This window comes from Polypterus senegalus, chromosome 2, assembly GCF_016835505.1.
Source record: "Polypterus senegalus isolate Bchr_013 chromosome 2, ASM1683550v1, whole genome shotgun sequence".
NCBI lineage: Eukaryota > Metazoa > Chordata > Cladistia > Polypteriformes > Polypteridae > Polypterus > Polypterus senegalus.
The window spans coordinates 209,433,981-209,449,308 of NC_053155.1; the positions used below are offsets into that span (position 1 = coordinate 209,433,981).

At 37.5% G+C, this 15,328-nt stretch overlaps 1 protein-coding gene across 1 annotated transcript in view; it reads right to left on the reverse strand.

Annotated features, from left to right (window-relative positions):
- LOC120523697 overlaps nt 1-15,328 on the reverse strand; it is an 83,210-nt gene that overhangs the window by 21,953 nt on the left and 45,929 nt on the right. The window contains exons 6-7 of the mRNA XM_039745256.1: nt 6,362-6,460; nt 1,719-1,855 (exon numbers count right to left, since the gene is read on the reverse strand). Of these exons, the coding sequence (XP_039601190.1) occupies nt 1,719-1,855; nt 6,362-6,460 (236 nt within the window). The remainder of the gene's footprint in view (nt 1-1,718; nt 1,856-6,361; nt 6,461-15,328) is intronic.

A 15,328-nucleotide genomic window follows, 5' to 3' on the forward strand; every position in this document is an offset into this window, starting at 1 on the left:
ACAGACTGAGGAGATTGTTCCTCTCCTACACTATGCGACTCTTCAATTCCACCCGGGGGAGTAAATGCGAACATTAATTTTATTTTAATTCTTTTCATTTTTATTACTATTTAATTTAATATTGTTTCTTTGTATCAGTATACTGCTGCTGGATTATGTGAATTTCCCCTTGGGATTAATAAAGTATCTATCTATCTATCTATCTATCTATCTATCTATCTATCTATCTATCTATCTATCTATCTATCTATCTATCTATTTCTGGAACTCTGGATTTTGGATATTGATTTTTGGAAGTTCTTTGTCCAAGTCTCTTTTTATGTAATCTTTTGCTTGTTTTTAGATTTTGATATTTAGATTAATGACTAGTTTTGTTTACCTGAACATTTGTCTTTTGAAAATATCTGTTTTGCATCTTTGAAAAAATATATTTTTTAATTTTAACGGATTAAAATGTAATTTAATGATTCCCTCCCCTTTCCTGGGTTTCTGTAACTTAAAAGCTTTTATCCCTTCTTGTTGGGCTTGTTTGGGATGAAAGCCTGCATCTATAATTTAGGATAGGACTGCCGTTGTTCCTAGGCCTTACTGGAGATTTGAGAAGAGCCTGTGTTTTTTTAGTTTAGAGGCTCTGGCACTTCCTAACAGAGGATGATCTCAATGTTACACAGCACAATCTTAACCCTGAAAATGACCAAGAGATGGGGCTTACACATGGCTTGAATCTGAATTGTAGTAGACTTTGGAGGTGAGAGGTGAGTCAGGGCAAGTTCTCAATTTGAGGAAGGAAGAGTTGTGAGAAAAATGGTTAGAGGTGCTTTGAGGAATGTGTGTGTGATGTTGAGTTTGCAAATATACTAACTTCAAGTCAGGAAAAAATTTATGAGGAAGAGCCAGGAGAAAAGATGAGGCCAATTATCAAAACCAGATATCAAAGAGAGAAACACCAAAGCCAGAAATGGTAACCAAAAAATCAATCTCTAAGTTTAGAGGAAAAGTCCATCTCAGGAATTCTGAAAATAAAGCACATAGCTCTTAATAAAGTAAGTCAATCTCAGGAGGTGTGAGACTGCACCAAATAACCTTTATGTAGTTGTGCTGATAGCATCACCATCACAAAAACCTGGTGAGAACGTGCAATGTGTGAACCTTAAAATGGCGACGCACAGAAGAAAGTCAAAATGTCATTGAAAAAGATGGGGAAAAATTATACACTTCAAAATAAAAAAAAACTAAATTAAAAACTAACACCAGAAAATGTTTTTTGGGTAGGAAAATGCCAGAAAACATATATAGAGATTATTTTTACCGCTTCAGGGAAGCCTGCAAAAAAAAAAAATACAACCAGGAATTATAACAGATAAATGATCAGTTACACCAAACAGTAGACAGGTATGTTCCTGTTAGTTATGGATTTTTATTTCTGTTTAATTTATTGCAGTGACTTTCAGTTTGGGAACATTCTGTGCATCATATGTCATCAGTTATATTATTACTATAATTGAATTATTTTTTTTATTTTTGTTTTCACATGGGAAGCAATTTATTTCTACAATTGTTAAATATTATTTCAGACCAAACTGAGGACTTTTATTTAGTTTACTAGAATAAATTACATTAGAATATTTTATAAAAAGAATGAAAAAAATCTATGATCCTGACCAGGACAAAATTGGTATTAAACCATAGATGGATGTATATAATAAAAAAATTCTTACTCTGAAGGAAGAGTTTCTAACAAGCAAAAGGAAATGATGAAGGTTCGGAGTCTACTGAGCTTGCTTATTCCTGCTGGGATATCTTTGATTGGATTATCTCTCAATTTAAGGACTTCTAAATATCGAATATTGTATACCTAAAACATTCAGAAAAATAAAAAATAAGAGTTTGGAAAATACACTGTAAAGGAAGCTGTATACAGATTTTGATTTAATGTACATTTGATAAAGCAATCAAACATAGTATCAAACAGATGATTAGCATGATTATAGGAAAAGTTGCTTCTTTTTGGTTATCTTCACAGATTTCTTGAAGAAAGCAGTCACTAAAAGAATTCTTCACTCAAAGAGATATTTTGTACGTTGTAGTGATGGCCGAGAAAAAAATGTAATCTCATTCTACTAAAAGGAATGGAGAGAGAAAAAAATATATGCTATAATAGAAGCCAATAGTGAAGCAATGCTGTACAACACCAAATGGTATGAAAAATGTTCTAGGATAAAAGAAATAAAAATCTCATGTCACTTATACAGTAACATGCTCCAAATGTGCAAAATGCATGCTTCTTTGCTAAAATATTTTTCAGTATATGATTCTGGAATTATCAGTGCAAATCATAAAAAGGAAGCCTAAAGTATCGTGGGAATAACTTTTTGAATCAATGACCCACCTCCCCGTCTCATTTGAGGATCAAAGATCCTGTCTTTATTTCAAAAAGAAAAGAAATCTGTTTGTATGAAGAACTTGCCAAAAGGCTAAAAAAAAAAAAGTCTGAGAAAACGATGGTCCAGCTGACTCACAGATTGAATGAGCTACAAACTTCTTGAGAGAAGGCTTATTTTGCACACAAAAAATTGGACACCCAAAAAATGTGTTTACATTTCTGCAAATGCACCATAATAATGGCAAATTGCACTGTTTTGCCAAGTAGTTACACAGTAACAAGTGACACATAATATACTATATAGTGTTGCCCAAAATAATTACCGGCGTTGCTATAGAATAATAACGTATGAAAATAGTGTTCTTACGATGTAACTCACACAATAGTATCAGAAGGGAGACATTTCTTTATTATAAGATGTCAAATGTGCTGCACAGTAGACTCCAAGGTGATCCGTCATGGACAGAAGTTGGTGGAAAATATCTGTTCTGAATAGTTCATTCCAGCTCATGCCACAGATTCTCAACAACACTTGACTAAGGAAGCTACTGCATTAAGTCTTCATTTTACTGCAGCTTTTCCTAAATCCTCCTAGCTTTGCAGAAGGACAGACTCATGGACTTCTGCTATTCACATAATCCTTGTCCATCCCTTACTTCAATTAGTTATAAGCTAGGACTGTTATTTTTTTATAGATGAATTACCTGGATTTGTTAGACCGAGCAATATTTTTCTAATGTTCTATTCTTCTGAACCTCAACCCACAATAACCACAACATTTATCACTGACTGTATTATGATTGTAGCACTTTGGAGCCTTCTGGATACATATTCATGTATACTGTATATCACCAGACGTGATGACTTAGGATGAGACAAACAGATGACTTTTGAGATGGTGACCATTATGATCAGCAGTTTTATTAATTTTGTTTGAATTTTCCATAATGAATATTTAAAATGTATCTGCCTATTTTGGGGGGTTTGGAACTCAATATTCTGAATTTAATATCAGTTTCTGGTTTAATGGCAAACCAAAAGAGTTAAATATCTTAGCATTATGGCACAATGAAATTTTCGTTTTCTAAGGGCTCTGCCAATTCAGAGTGAATATGCAGTTTTTCCCAATCTATAATTCCGCAGAATGTGCAATGCGTGTGATGTCACTAGAGCGATTATAAAGGTCGGTATGTGCATGTCCAGGGTACCTAAGATTACTTTGACCTCTTTTTTTTTTTTTGTAGAAACAACTTTTAGTTACTGTTTTTAATTTTGGGATTTTGGCTTTTTCTTCAGTGTGATATGTCATCATGCCTGTGACACTGTCTTTAGTGTCTGTGACATGGTACAAGAAGCTGTGGTCTCTGATGTGCCTCTTTTGGCCTCAGTTTTGAACTTAACTATTACTTTATGTTATCATCAGATTTTTAAGATCCCTGTGGCATATTTTGCTCTATCTATGTGGATTCTATGTGAACTTATTATTTTTGTGCCCCTGAAATAACTTATTCTTATTATGGTGCTTGTTTACGCCACCATCTTGTGCTTGTTTTGCATGGCCACTGTCATAATGGTTATGATAACAATGTCCTCTGCTAGTCATGTGGTCAAATGATTAGTTTTGTCATTGCATTTTTCTACAAAAGATGGCAGTACAGCAATGAATTTATCTGTTGTTGCATTAATTAGAAAACAAGCTCTTTTGAATTTTTGTTTAGTGATGTCTAAAATTAACAGTTTTTGACAGGAATGTTGCATGATTCTTCACTATGACTTTTGATTTTTATAGCTCTATTCCCACTCTTCCTTTCCTATGCTTCTTCCCATCCTCACCTTGCTCTATCCAGCCATTTGGCTTTTTTTTTCTTAGTATTAGTGGAAGCTAAAAGGAGCTGGAAGAAGGCTTTAGTCCTAGGACCTCTTGGCTTCGACTTTGGTTGGATTTTTTGATTTGTCTCCTGAATGTACTCACTCTTTTGATCTCTCCGAGTTCATAACACACTGCATACACTGAATCATCAGCCTTATTTATTGATAATGTAGAAGGGTTTGAATATTACTTACGTAGCGGTACTTAGTGGAGTTTGTATGCTCATTTGGTCTTGCAAGTGTGTATCTTAGATTAAATGAAGACTCCACAGTGGCTTTCATTCTGACTCTCAGTTTGTGTGTGCAATGTGATGGGCTACTGCTCCATCAAACATTGACTTCTTGCTTGTGTCAATGCTGCCAGGTAGATTTTGAAATGAAATGAGTGGAGTTAAGGCATATAACATGTTTGTTTAAAGCTTATGCCATCAGGTATAAATAAGTCAGAAACAAAGTATTCTTCACTTTGTTTCCTTTAGGGGCAAACCAAAACTTGTGAGTCAAAACCTAGCACTAGTTCTAATTTCCTTCTTTAACTTCTCTTCAAAGTATTTTCCTTTTCTAAATTCCACTTTTTTCATTCAACCATATTGCATCTGTAATTTGAAAAATGCTACTGTGGAGCTCTCCATTTTTTGTAGTGTAAGCATGCTGACATCTGGCACCACACATCTACTCAAAGTGACTGTTGTAACTTCAAACAACATGGGTGTGTCCATAAAAATGGCAAAAAATATAACAATACTGAATTAAAAAAAAAAGTCAAATACATCCTAATAATAAGTTCTTAAAGAACATTTGAACAATTTACACAAGAACAGGCCATTTAGCTCAAAGCTCAACAGTCCTATCCACTTAATTCTCTTAAAATAACATCAAGTCTAGTTTTGAATGTCCCTAAAGTCCTACTGTCTATCACACAACTTGGTAACTTATTCCCCGGTTCTCCGTGTAAAAAAAAAATAATCCTAATGTTTGTGTGAAATTTATCCTTAACAAGTTTTTTTGGCGTCATGTTCTTGATGAATTATGAAAATAACAGACTTGATCTACCGTACTAATTTCCTTCATAATTTTAAACACATTAATCATGTCTTCTCTTAATCTTCTTTTGCCAAACTGAAATGGCTCATCTCTTTTTAATCTTTCCTCATAATTAAAAAGAAGAAATTCTGACATTTAGAAGATGGGAGGAAAGCCATGAAGGAGTCCATGAAAGACAACCCTTTGTAGGGAGTCCATACATGTGCCCAAGTGCAGGATTCCATCCTAAGATGCTTAATGCTATCCAAAAAAATTGCATGGGCATGTAAATTCCATTAAATGAGTGTCATTCAGAGTTACAGTAATTTAAGAAGTTTTTCATTAGGAAATTATTCTCTTATTTTTTTCATAAGGATGACACATTATTAGTATACTGTAATCATTTAGTAAATAAACCTGTGAATTTGGGACTATTTGTCCAGATACTTAAGCACTTTACAGCTGCTAATTACCTTATCTTATGGTGTTCCACCAAATAACTTTGTTAAAAATATAAAATTTAGAAAATTAAGCTAGCAAAGCTATGAATTTAAGACAGTGTTCATTTTTTTTCAAATAAACGAGCTTTGGGAGAGACAGTGATGCTGTGCTACTGCCTCACATCTTCAGAGTCTCTGTACGGAGTTTCTCCCTGTGTCTCAGTGGGTTTCTACAGGGACATTTTTCTCCAAAAAATATGCAGGTTCCCATAAAAATTACAATTAAAATAAAACAGGAAATAGTATATAATAATAATAATAATAATATAACACAAAAACCTCACTTGTGTTAGCAATAATTTTGCATAGACTTTAAATGGAATTATCTATGATTTAAATTTATTCCAGTATATCAAGGACATTAAATTCCCTTTGGTATAAGCAGAAATCCGTCCTTATTCAATCCACAGTGTAGAGTGTACTTACATAGTACTCAAATGCTACAATCCGATTGATTACTGAGATAATACTTTCGAGTACAGGACTCAAATGTCACCTTGTCAATGTTTGATGAGGGTTTGTTGAAATGGATATTGTTTAATTAATGAGGAAGAAATCTTTCACAATGCAAAATAAAGAATCCTACCTCTGTTGGAAAGCAGTTTAGGTCATTAAATGAAAGGTTCAGATATATTAATGTCTGTGCCAATGGTTTCAGATCAGGAACGCTGGAGATAAAGTGGGCCTGAAAAAATAAAACAGATTTGCACATATGTATGCTACAATATTCAAAACACTGAAAAACAGTGCATAAAATGTACAAATTACACTTTAACAAAATAGTACATTTGTTTACATAGCACATTTCATGCGGTTCAAAAAAATGACATTACAATTTATTTATACATAAAGTATACATGTTACTATGAGGATAAAACCAAATATAAATAAAATATGCTATTCAAGTTATATAATACGAATAACAATACTAATACTACTAAAAATAACTATTATTAGTATTATAATACAAAAAGAGTGGCATGGTGGTGCATTGGGTAGCTCTGTTGCCTCACAGTTAGGAGACCTGGGTTCGCTTCCCGGGTCCACCCTGCATGGAGTTTGCATGTTCTCCCCGTGTCTGCGTGAGTTTCCTCCAGGTATTCCGGTTTCATCCCACAGTCCAAAGACATGCAGGTTAGGTGCATTGGCGATTCTGAATTGTTCCTAGTGTTTGCTTGGTGTGTGCACCCTGTGGTGGGCTGGCGCCCTGCCCAGGTTTGTTTTCTGCCTTGTGCCCTGTGTTGGCTGGGATTGGCTCCAGCAGACTCCCATGACCCTGTAGTTAGGCTATAGTGGGATGGATAATACAAAAAAGAAGAGTAAATGTTTTAAAACATTTTACTTAAATGTTTAAACATTATTTGTCCAGGATGTAATTAATACTGTAACATCACTGAATATTTGCATCAGCCAGGGATGAATCACTGATAGTATTAGCTGACATTCCATCACCAATGGTAGGGGTACCTATAAAAATGACAAACCTGCAAAGTCACAAACAGAATTCCATCCAGTGTGGGGATGGTGAACAGTTCTTTAAAGGTTAGCAAGCTATGTAAAAGAGCCATATAAACAGCAGAGGATCCATTCTGGCACTCAGCAATGGTGTGACATTGGTGTCAGAGGTGGGATGAGGTTAAGAACTACCATCTATTTAGCAAACTGCAGACTACTGAGGAAACCACAACAGACTGTCTTGGCTCTACTGAAAAGTTGCTGGACGGTCCAAAGGCTGAAATTCAGGATTTGGAATGCCATTAGCAGCAACAGTATGAGAGAGAAGACAGCTGCTATCTCTGCAGCTCACCAATGCTTCTCTATCTGCTAAGGTTCATTGGCCTGGACATCCAGACACCAGTGCAGCTTCCAGCTCTTGAAGCTGGGAAAAAGAGTAGCAGATACAGTTGGCACTGACCGTAGATGAGCCATATGAAGCTGAACTGGTGGTAAAACTGTGCAGGCAAAAGACAAGGCAGATGGCAGAGGCGTTGCAGTGCGGCAATAAAGTGAGAGTCTCAAAGCTGAGGTCCAGACCTGGAACAGTGTTTGAAGTGTCAGTTCAGTGAAGGAAAATAGCTAAGAGATTGGTACATTTGCATCTCCAGACAAGAAGGCTCGCCTGGTCACTTGCAAATGACAAAATTTGTATTTGACATGGCATTTGGAGATCTACTTCCTTTAACAGCAACATGAACAACATTTCAGAATGTGTAGGAGGCTTAAAAGTCGAAGTGCACTTTACAAAAATAAATTAAACTGCATTTAAATGGAGAGGAGCACAAAGTTTAATACTGTTGCCTCACAGGATACTGAAACTGAATCCCATCCCAGACAATCCCTGCATGGGTGTGTCTGTTGATTGTCTATGTTGATTTTCCTCCACATACTTCGGGTGGAAGCATGACGAGGCAGAAGAGAGTGTGGATGCGGCCCGAAGGAGAAGGCATTGTTTTTTGCCCAGGACTGTGGATTGAGGTTTGTTGTGCACTTTGTACTGAGTCTAAGTGACTTTAAATTGTAAATATTATATATAATAAACGTGTGGTGGTGATTAACAACATGTCCGCCTGTCTGTGTCCGGGTCGGCTCCACATCTAGCGTAGCTGGCAGGATGCTCCGCCTGTTTCAAGGCGGGGACCTGATTATAAAAATCTTGTTGTGGACGGCCCGGCGCAGCAGGGGATCCCACCCACGTACCGTGGGTGCTGCGTGCACACAGCCCCGCGGGGTAAAGAAACCTCACGTTTATTATTTACAACTATTTACAAAGTTAGGTGTCACTCAGACTCAGTATAAAGTGCACAACAAACCCCAATCCACAGTCCTGGCCAAACAAAAATGCCTTCTCCTTCGGGCCGCCTCCACACTCTCTTCTGCCTCGTCCTGCTTCCACCCGACTCCAGCCCTGAATGAAGGGAGACGGCCCCTTTTATATTCTCCCAGATGAGCTCCAGGTGATTCCCGACACTCCTTCATTGGCCACGCCCCAGCATGGCGGAAGTGCCGACTGTTCTCCTGGCAGCCCCCCGGGCACCCTTTTAATTCTTCCCCCCAGCACCTCCTGGTGTGGCGGAAGTGCTGAGGTAACAGGTCCCCAAGGCATTAGGGCGCCTCCTGGTGGTGACCACGGGCCCCTACAGGGTGGGGCTTTCATGCCCTTAACCCGTGGCCCCCAAAGCAACCAGGAAGGCGGCCCCCACGTGATCCAGGGTGGGCGTAGACTCACTTCCGGTCCCTCACGGCGTCCCGGCCGGGTCGTTGCCCCTGGCATCCCTGACAATATATATATATAAATATATATATATATATATTTATATACTATCAAAATACCCACACTTCGCAGTGGAGAAGTAGTGTGTTAAAGAAGTTATGAAAAAGAAAAGGAAACATTTTAAAAATAACGTAACATGATCGTCAATTGCTTTGTCACTGCTATGAGTGTTGCTGTCATCAAGGATTTGATTATCATTATTTTTTTTCAATCAGGTTAGCATTTGGAGGATGTGTTGTGTTCAAGTTATATTCCGTGTTTGTCAACCATTGTAAAGATAACAGGTTTTTATTCATCGAAGTGTTCACTACCCAAATCAGTACTCGTGAATCTAAGATGTTTAAAAGGCATTCCTGGTATTAAGTTGTGGATTTGCTTGCGAATATTTAGTTGTAGCGTGTCTATGAACTTAATTTAACCTTTTTCCAGTCCTGCAAAGTCAATTCACGTGAGCCGCTCCGAGTACATGCATCGAAGCTTCTCAGCTGTGCTTGTGTTATCTTGTGCGATCTCGCGATGTCCACGGCTTTATTTAATGTTAGCTCAGACCCGGCACTTAAAAGTTTCTCTTGCACTTTTGCTGAGTTTGCGACAAACACTATTCTATCTCTGACCATGTCATCTTCATTTGTATAAGCACAGTCCTTCACGAGCAATTTTAACTCTGCTACAAAGTACTGAAAAGTCTCATTTATACCCTGCGTCCTCTCATTAAACTTGTATCTCGTGAATATCGTGTTCGACTTAGGCATGACAAACGCCAGCGGCAGTGTGTCTATGAACCTAATTTAAAGTTAAGCTTTACACCTTGCTTTCCTATTCGTTTGCATAAGCACAGTCTTTCACCAGCAATTTTAACTCTGTTACAGCAATTGTAACTCTGTTACAAAGTGATCAAAAGTCTCGTTTATACCCTGCGTCTTCTCATTAAACTTGTATCTCGCAAATATCGTATTCGTCTTAGGCATGACAAACACCAGCGGCAGCCTGTCTATGAACTTAATTTAAACTTAAGGTTTACACCGTGCTTTGTTTCTGCAGTAGCTGCACTTAGGAATATGCTTGTATGAGTGACTCGCTTCATATTCTTTTGCTGCCTTCTCAATTGTGTAATGTATTTTTTGAACAGGTTTCATTCATCGAAGTGATCACTACCCAAATCGATACTTGCGAATCTAAGATGTTTAATAGGCATTCCCGGTATTAAGTTGTGGATTTGCCTGCGAATATTTAGCGGCAACGTGTCTATGAACGTAATTTAAACTTAAGCTTTACACCTTGCTTTCCTATTGATATGTGTGCAAAGGCTTGTTCAGTGTCAGAGGGTTTCCTCAGTAGCTGCACTTATGAATATGCTAAGCACAGTCCTTCACCTGCGAATATTTACCTTATATGGGCAGGCACTCAATTACTTGGGAGGCATGACGATGAGGGACACAACTCCGCCTCACACGGCGACCGAGCTGCAGGCTATGGCCATATATATGGACGAAAGTAGGTTCCAGTTATGACCGTTATGCGTAGAATTTCGAAATGAAACCTGCCTAACTTTTGTAAGTAAGCTGTAAGGAATGAGCCTGCCAAATTTCAGCCTTCTACCTACATGGGAAGTTGGAGAATTAGTGATGAGTGAGTGAGTCAGTCAGTGAGAGCTTTGCCTTTTATTAGTATAGATTATTCATGACACCCACAGTATAATCTGCACAATCATATTAACGTCTGGCACTTTCATTTCCCCATACTACCAGTCAATTAAATTAATGTTGCAAGAATCTGCTTCACACGCAGGTTTAACAAAATAGAGAGCAGAAATGCATTTTTTAAAATAAATAAATCAGCCAACGAATACATATTTTTATATAGCACCATCCCCAAAGCAAACAATACAAAGCAGCACAAGATAACAAGAGAGATCACATAACAATTTGCTCTAAGGATAACTCACAGAGAAGTACTGAGTCTGCAAATCATTAAAGAGAAATAAATAAAAAACACACACAATGATTTGAATGATCATAGGCGTCAACTGGCAGTGCAAGCTGACAGATGGCACAGCACTGTCAGCATTTGTTTGTTGCACAACGCAGAATCAGCTTTAAAATTATCGATTACAGGAATAAGAGATCTGAAAAGACATGACTGGAACAGTACAGTTACAGTATGATTGATAGTGCTTCATAGACAGCCACAAAGATGAATGACCATTCCCCAACAGTTCTCAAGTGGGATTTTGAGATAAAAAAAACATCATCAGTCATAAAATCTCAGGTGTCTAATGGGTTTATAAGCAGTGATTCAAGATCATTTGGGATGATGGAATTTACAGGTTTCTAAGTTAGTGGTTTATTTCTGAAGATAATCTGCCTCTGGACAGAATGTTATTAAACTGCTTGTTGAGTTCGGCCCAAGACATTTACACAACTACTGCAAAAGTTTAATACTTTGTGCAAGCAAAAATCATCTGCTGGAAAATCATATTTGCACTTATTCAGTCAAGAGAGAATGGTAGCATGATCGAGTTTTTCCATATCTGGGCGGACCAGAGTGTAGCAAAGATTTTAAAGAAGATAGGACAAAATGTTTGACTGCAGTGTATTGTTTAATATGAATAGGGACCAAAGATGACAGGTTATAGTCTGCAGTTTTTAAGGAGGCAAATTTCCTGATGTGATGATCCCAGAAGAAACCATTCTGTGTTGTGAATATGAAAATGGAAAAGGCGTGCCATTCTGAATGCCTCCTTTCATCCCTAAAGCGACTCTTCACTTCCCTTGTCTCAGGGTAACGTCTTTTTCTTTAAACTCGATAGTCACTCCATGTATATGTGCTCTCAAAGAACCACATTTTTCTGTGTCCATTGTAATTGTGACACAGTTGTCATTATGTAGCTGCCTCACTCATCCAGTGTTTTGGTTGTGCATATGTTGCATGTCCTCCTTGTGACTGCATGAGCCTTCCTTTAAGGGCTGTGAGTTTCTTCCCACCTTCCAAAGATATTTCTATTAGGTGAATTGTCAATTCTAAACTAACCTAGTGGGTGTGTGAATAAGTAGCACCTGCCACCCAGGGATGTTTCCTGTCGGTTCTCCTAATGCTCCTGGGATGAGCTAGTTTGGTTAAACAAGATTGGGATGGTTATGTTATTACAATTGCTACATACTAAATTTAGAGGCTGCATTAAATCTTTTCTCTACCCAATTCTGCAAATGTCAAGCTTTAGCATTTATGAAGTTTATCTTTACTGTAAAATCTTAATGGTGTTTTAGATTAAAGACAAAGTGCATATGAAACAGATCATTTAAGTTCTTTACAATACGAGATAGCTCAACATGCAACTTATACCAGCTACATACATCTCACTTCATAATTGTCTGTGAAATTTGCAAGGCAAAACATTTTTCTCAAACAAGTGAAATGTATCAGATGCAAGTACCCGAACAAATGACCATTCATGCAGTGTTTAAATATGGATAATGACAGTCTAAGCATATTATGAATATATTCTGTATTTAAGAAAGCCATGGTGATATGTCTAGCTATACAAAAATGCCTAAAGAACAGGTCTAGAAACTCCAGATGCATAGTAAATGTTTTTCTTCATCAGATTATTAGACAGTATCATACTTTTGCTATATTAAAAATGATCTCTCTGTGTAGTGAAAGTTAAAAGCTTACAAATTAGCAAATAAAAATAAATAAGAAAAATATGTTGCTTCCAGAAGATGCTTCAAATCTCTGTCTTTTGCTTTTGTGGAGTTACACCTACAGTACCTCCGACTTCTGTTTGTATTTTCTTTAAGGACACCACCCACCTCACACTTTCAATAAGAAATGCTCATTAGATTAACTGGTCACTCTAAATTTCTTTGGATTGTGCATGTACTCTGAAAAGATTTCTACCATTTGAAAAGGTTTTTGCTCTCAATGACTTTTAAAGGATATCTTGCCTGAAGAAGGGGTCTGAATTGCTTCGAAAGCTTGCATATTGTAATCTTTTTAGTTAGCCAATAAAAGGTGTCATTTTGCTTGACTTCTCACTTCGTTCATAATGGCTAACACAGTACAACACGCTAGTACAAAAGGTCAAAATAAATGAAAAAATACATAGTTGGAGATTTCAAATACTTCTAAGATGCATTTAGTGAACGTTGCTCATCTTGAGTGTTCTGTTATGGAAGAGTCATGAACCATATTGCCTTTCAGAGAATACAGATAAAGAAAGGTACAGGCATGTGCCATCAAACTACAGTGAATGGTTTAATACATGTGCACATATTAACATACATAATTGTGTAAATTCTATTTGTAAAAAATGCTATTAGGTCAGTAGAGGCCAGGTGAATTAGCAGTGGCTACTAGCTACATCATGCATGATTGTACTTACAATGCCTACAAATAATCCTCCTCACTAATCTATACTGATCCATATGCCAGATCCAGTGAACACTTGTGGGCAGCAAATGCTAGGCAGAGAAATAATTTAGGTTGGATGACCGGGCATCACTTCTCATTTCTGCAAGCAATCTGCTCAAAGAAGTGTCACATGAACGAAAACAGTGAAAGATTTGAATACCGCAGCCCAAAGCTGATAGCATGCAGTATTTGAGAAGCTGATTCAACCAATCAGAATCATCTATAAGGCAGATTACTCTCTAGGTGTGTTAATGCTACATGCAGCTATTGGTATGTACCGTGCTTAAAAGGCTTAGCTTGATCTTGAAGATTATCTTGAAATAGCTGAAAAATAACTAGAAGGTTTCTGTACAATACCAATTTAGCATACCCCAGGTAATTCTAAAAATGAAATCAAAAAACAATGCACATGTATAAATATTTAGAGAGAAGGTAATAAGTTAAAGTCATATCCTTTCTCTACCAGCTCTTACTTTTATATGCAAGTCTATTAAAATCTGCAAGCAACATAGCCGAGTAAGTGAGCAGGCAGTTAAACATGAACACGACATATTAAACTACATTGGATAATTATTTATATAACATGAGAGGGTCAGCTCAAGTTGGACAGTTGGGAGACATAGTCAGAGAGGCGAGATTGTGTTGGTTTGGACATGTGCAGAGGAGAGATGCTGGATATAGTGGGAGAAGGATGTTAAGGATAGAGCTGCCAGGGAAGAGGAAAAGAGGTAAGCCTAAGCGAAGGTTTATGGATGTGATGAGAGAGGACATGCAGTTGATGGGTGTAACAGAACAAGATGCAGAAGACAGGACGATATGGAAGAAGATGATCCACTGTGGCAACCTCTAACGGGAGCAGCTGAAAGAAGAAGAAGAAGAACTGTTTGTTCACTGACCAACTGCATTTATGATAATTGTAATAGGCCATCTATAAAAAATTTATGTGCCAAGTCTGGAGGAAATACAGTAGCTTAAAGGCCTGGATTTGTTTAATGTGTGTGGGCAACATAAAAAAAGGACTACAATAATAAGAGCATGACTTCAGTGTTTAGTGGAATCAAATTCTGTCAAAAATTACATTACTTCAGGCTTGTCCTGATAGCTTAACCTCTTCTTAAACTATAGGTCATGGGTGAGGGATTAGAGTAACTATCCTCAAATTATCTATGTCATGTCATATCCTTTGAAGTCTTGATATTCAGTGCAAAGCTGAATCAAATGTATCATAGTTATCATGTTAATAATTAGTGTAAGCCACTATAACTCTTAAGAAATATAATGATTTTCTTCATGAGGTAGAAGTGCATAATTAAGAGGAATATTTGTGTTAAATAACTGAAACATCAAAATGTGTTCTTCAATTTAAACATTTCAAGTCTAAATATTCATCATTCTAATGGAAGTTTGTCATTTTTCACCCTCTGATAAAGGTCCACAGAGGGCTGGATCCCTAGCAAAGGATCAAAAATCAAAAATAACATCATATTTTAATCACTGACCAAGAAATAATCCAAACTGATATCCCACATGCTTATGTTTGAAAGTTGTCATTTTTAACCTTTTAGGAATGGCTCGTAATACAGGTAGTCCCCAGGTTACGGACATCCAACCTATGACTTACGAATGAGGCCGCAGCTGAGATGCGTGCGCCTCAGTAATTGCCACTCCGTCATCTTTGGCCTGGGGATGCTGCAAGCGGTAGCTGGACGGAGGCTGGAGGGGGGCGATTTTGCTGCCTGTGCAGTGTAGTGTCCCTTGGGCAGCAAGGGGTTTCACTGCCCGCCCACCACACACGGCTGCCCCGTTCGTTCTCGGTGGGCGGCTGGTAATGCTGCAAGCGGTAGCTGGATGGAGGCTGGAGAGGGGCGA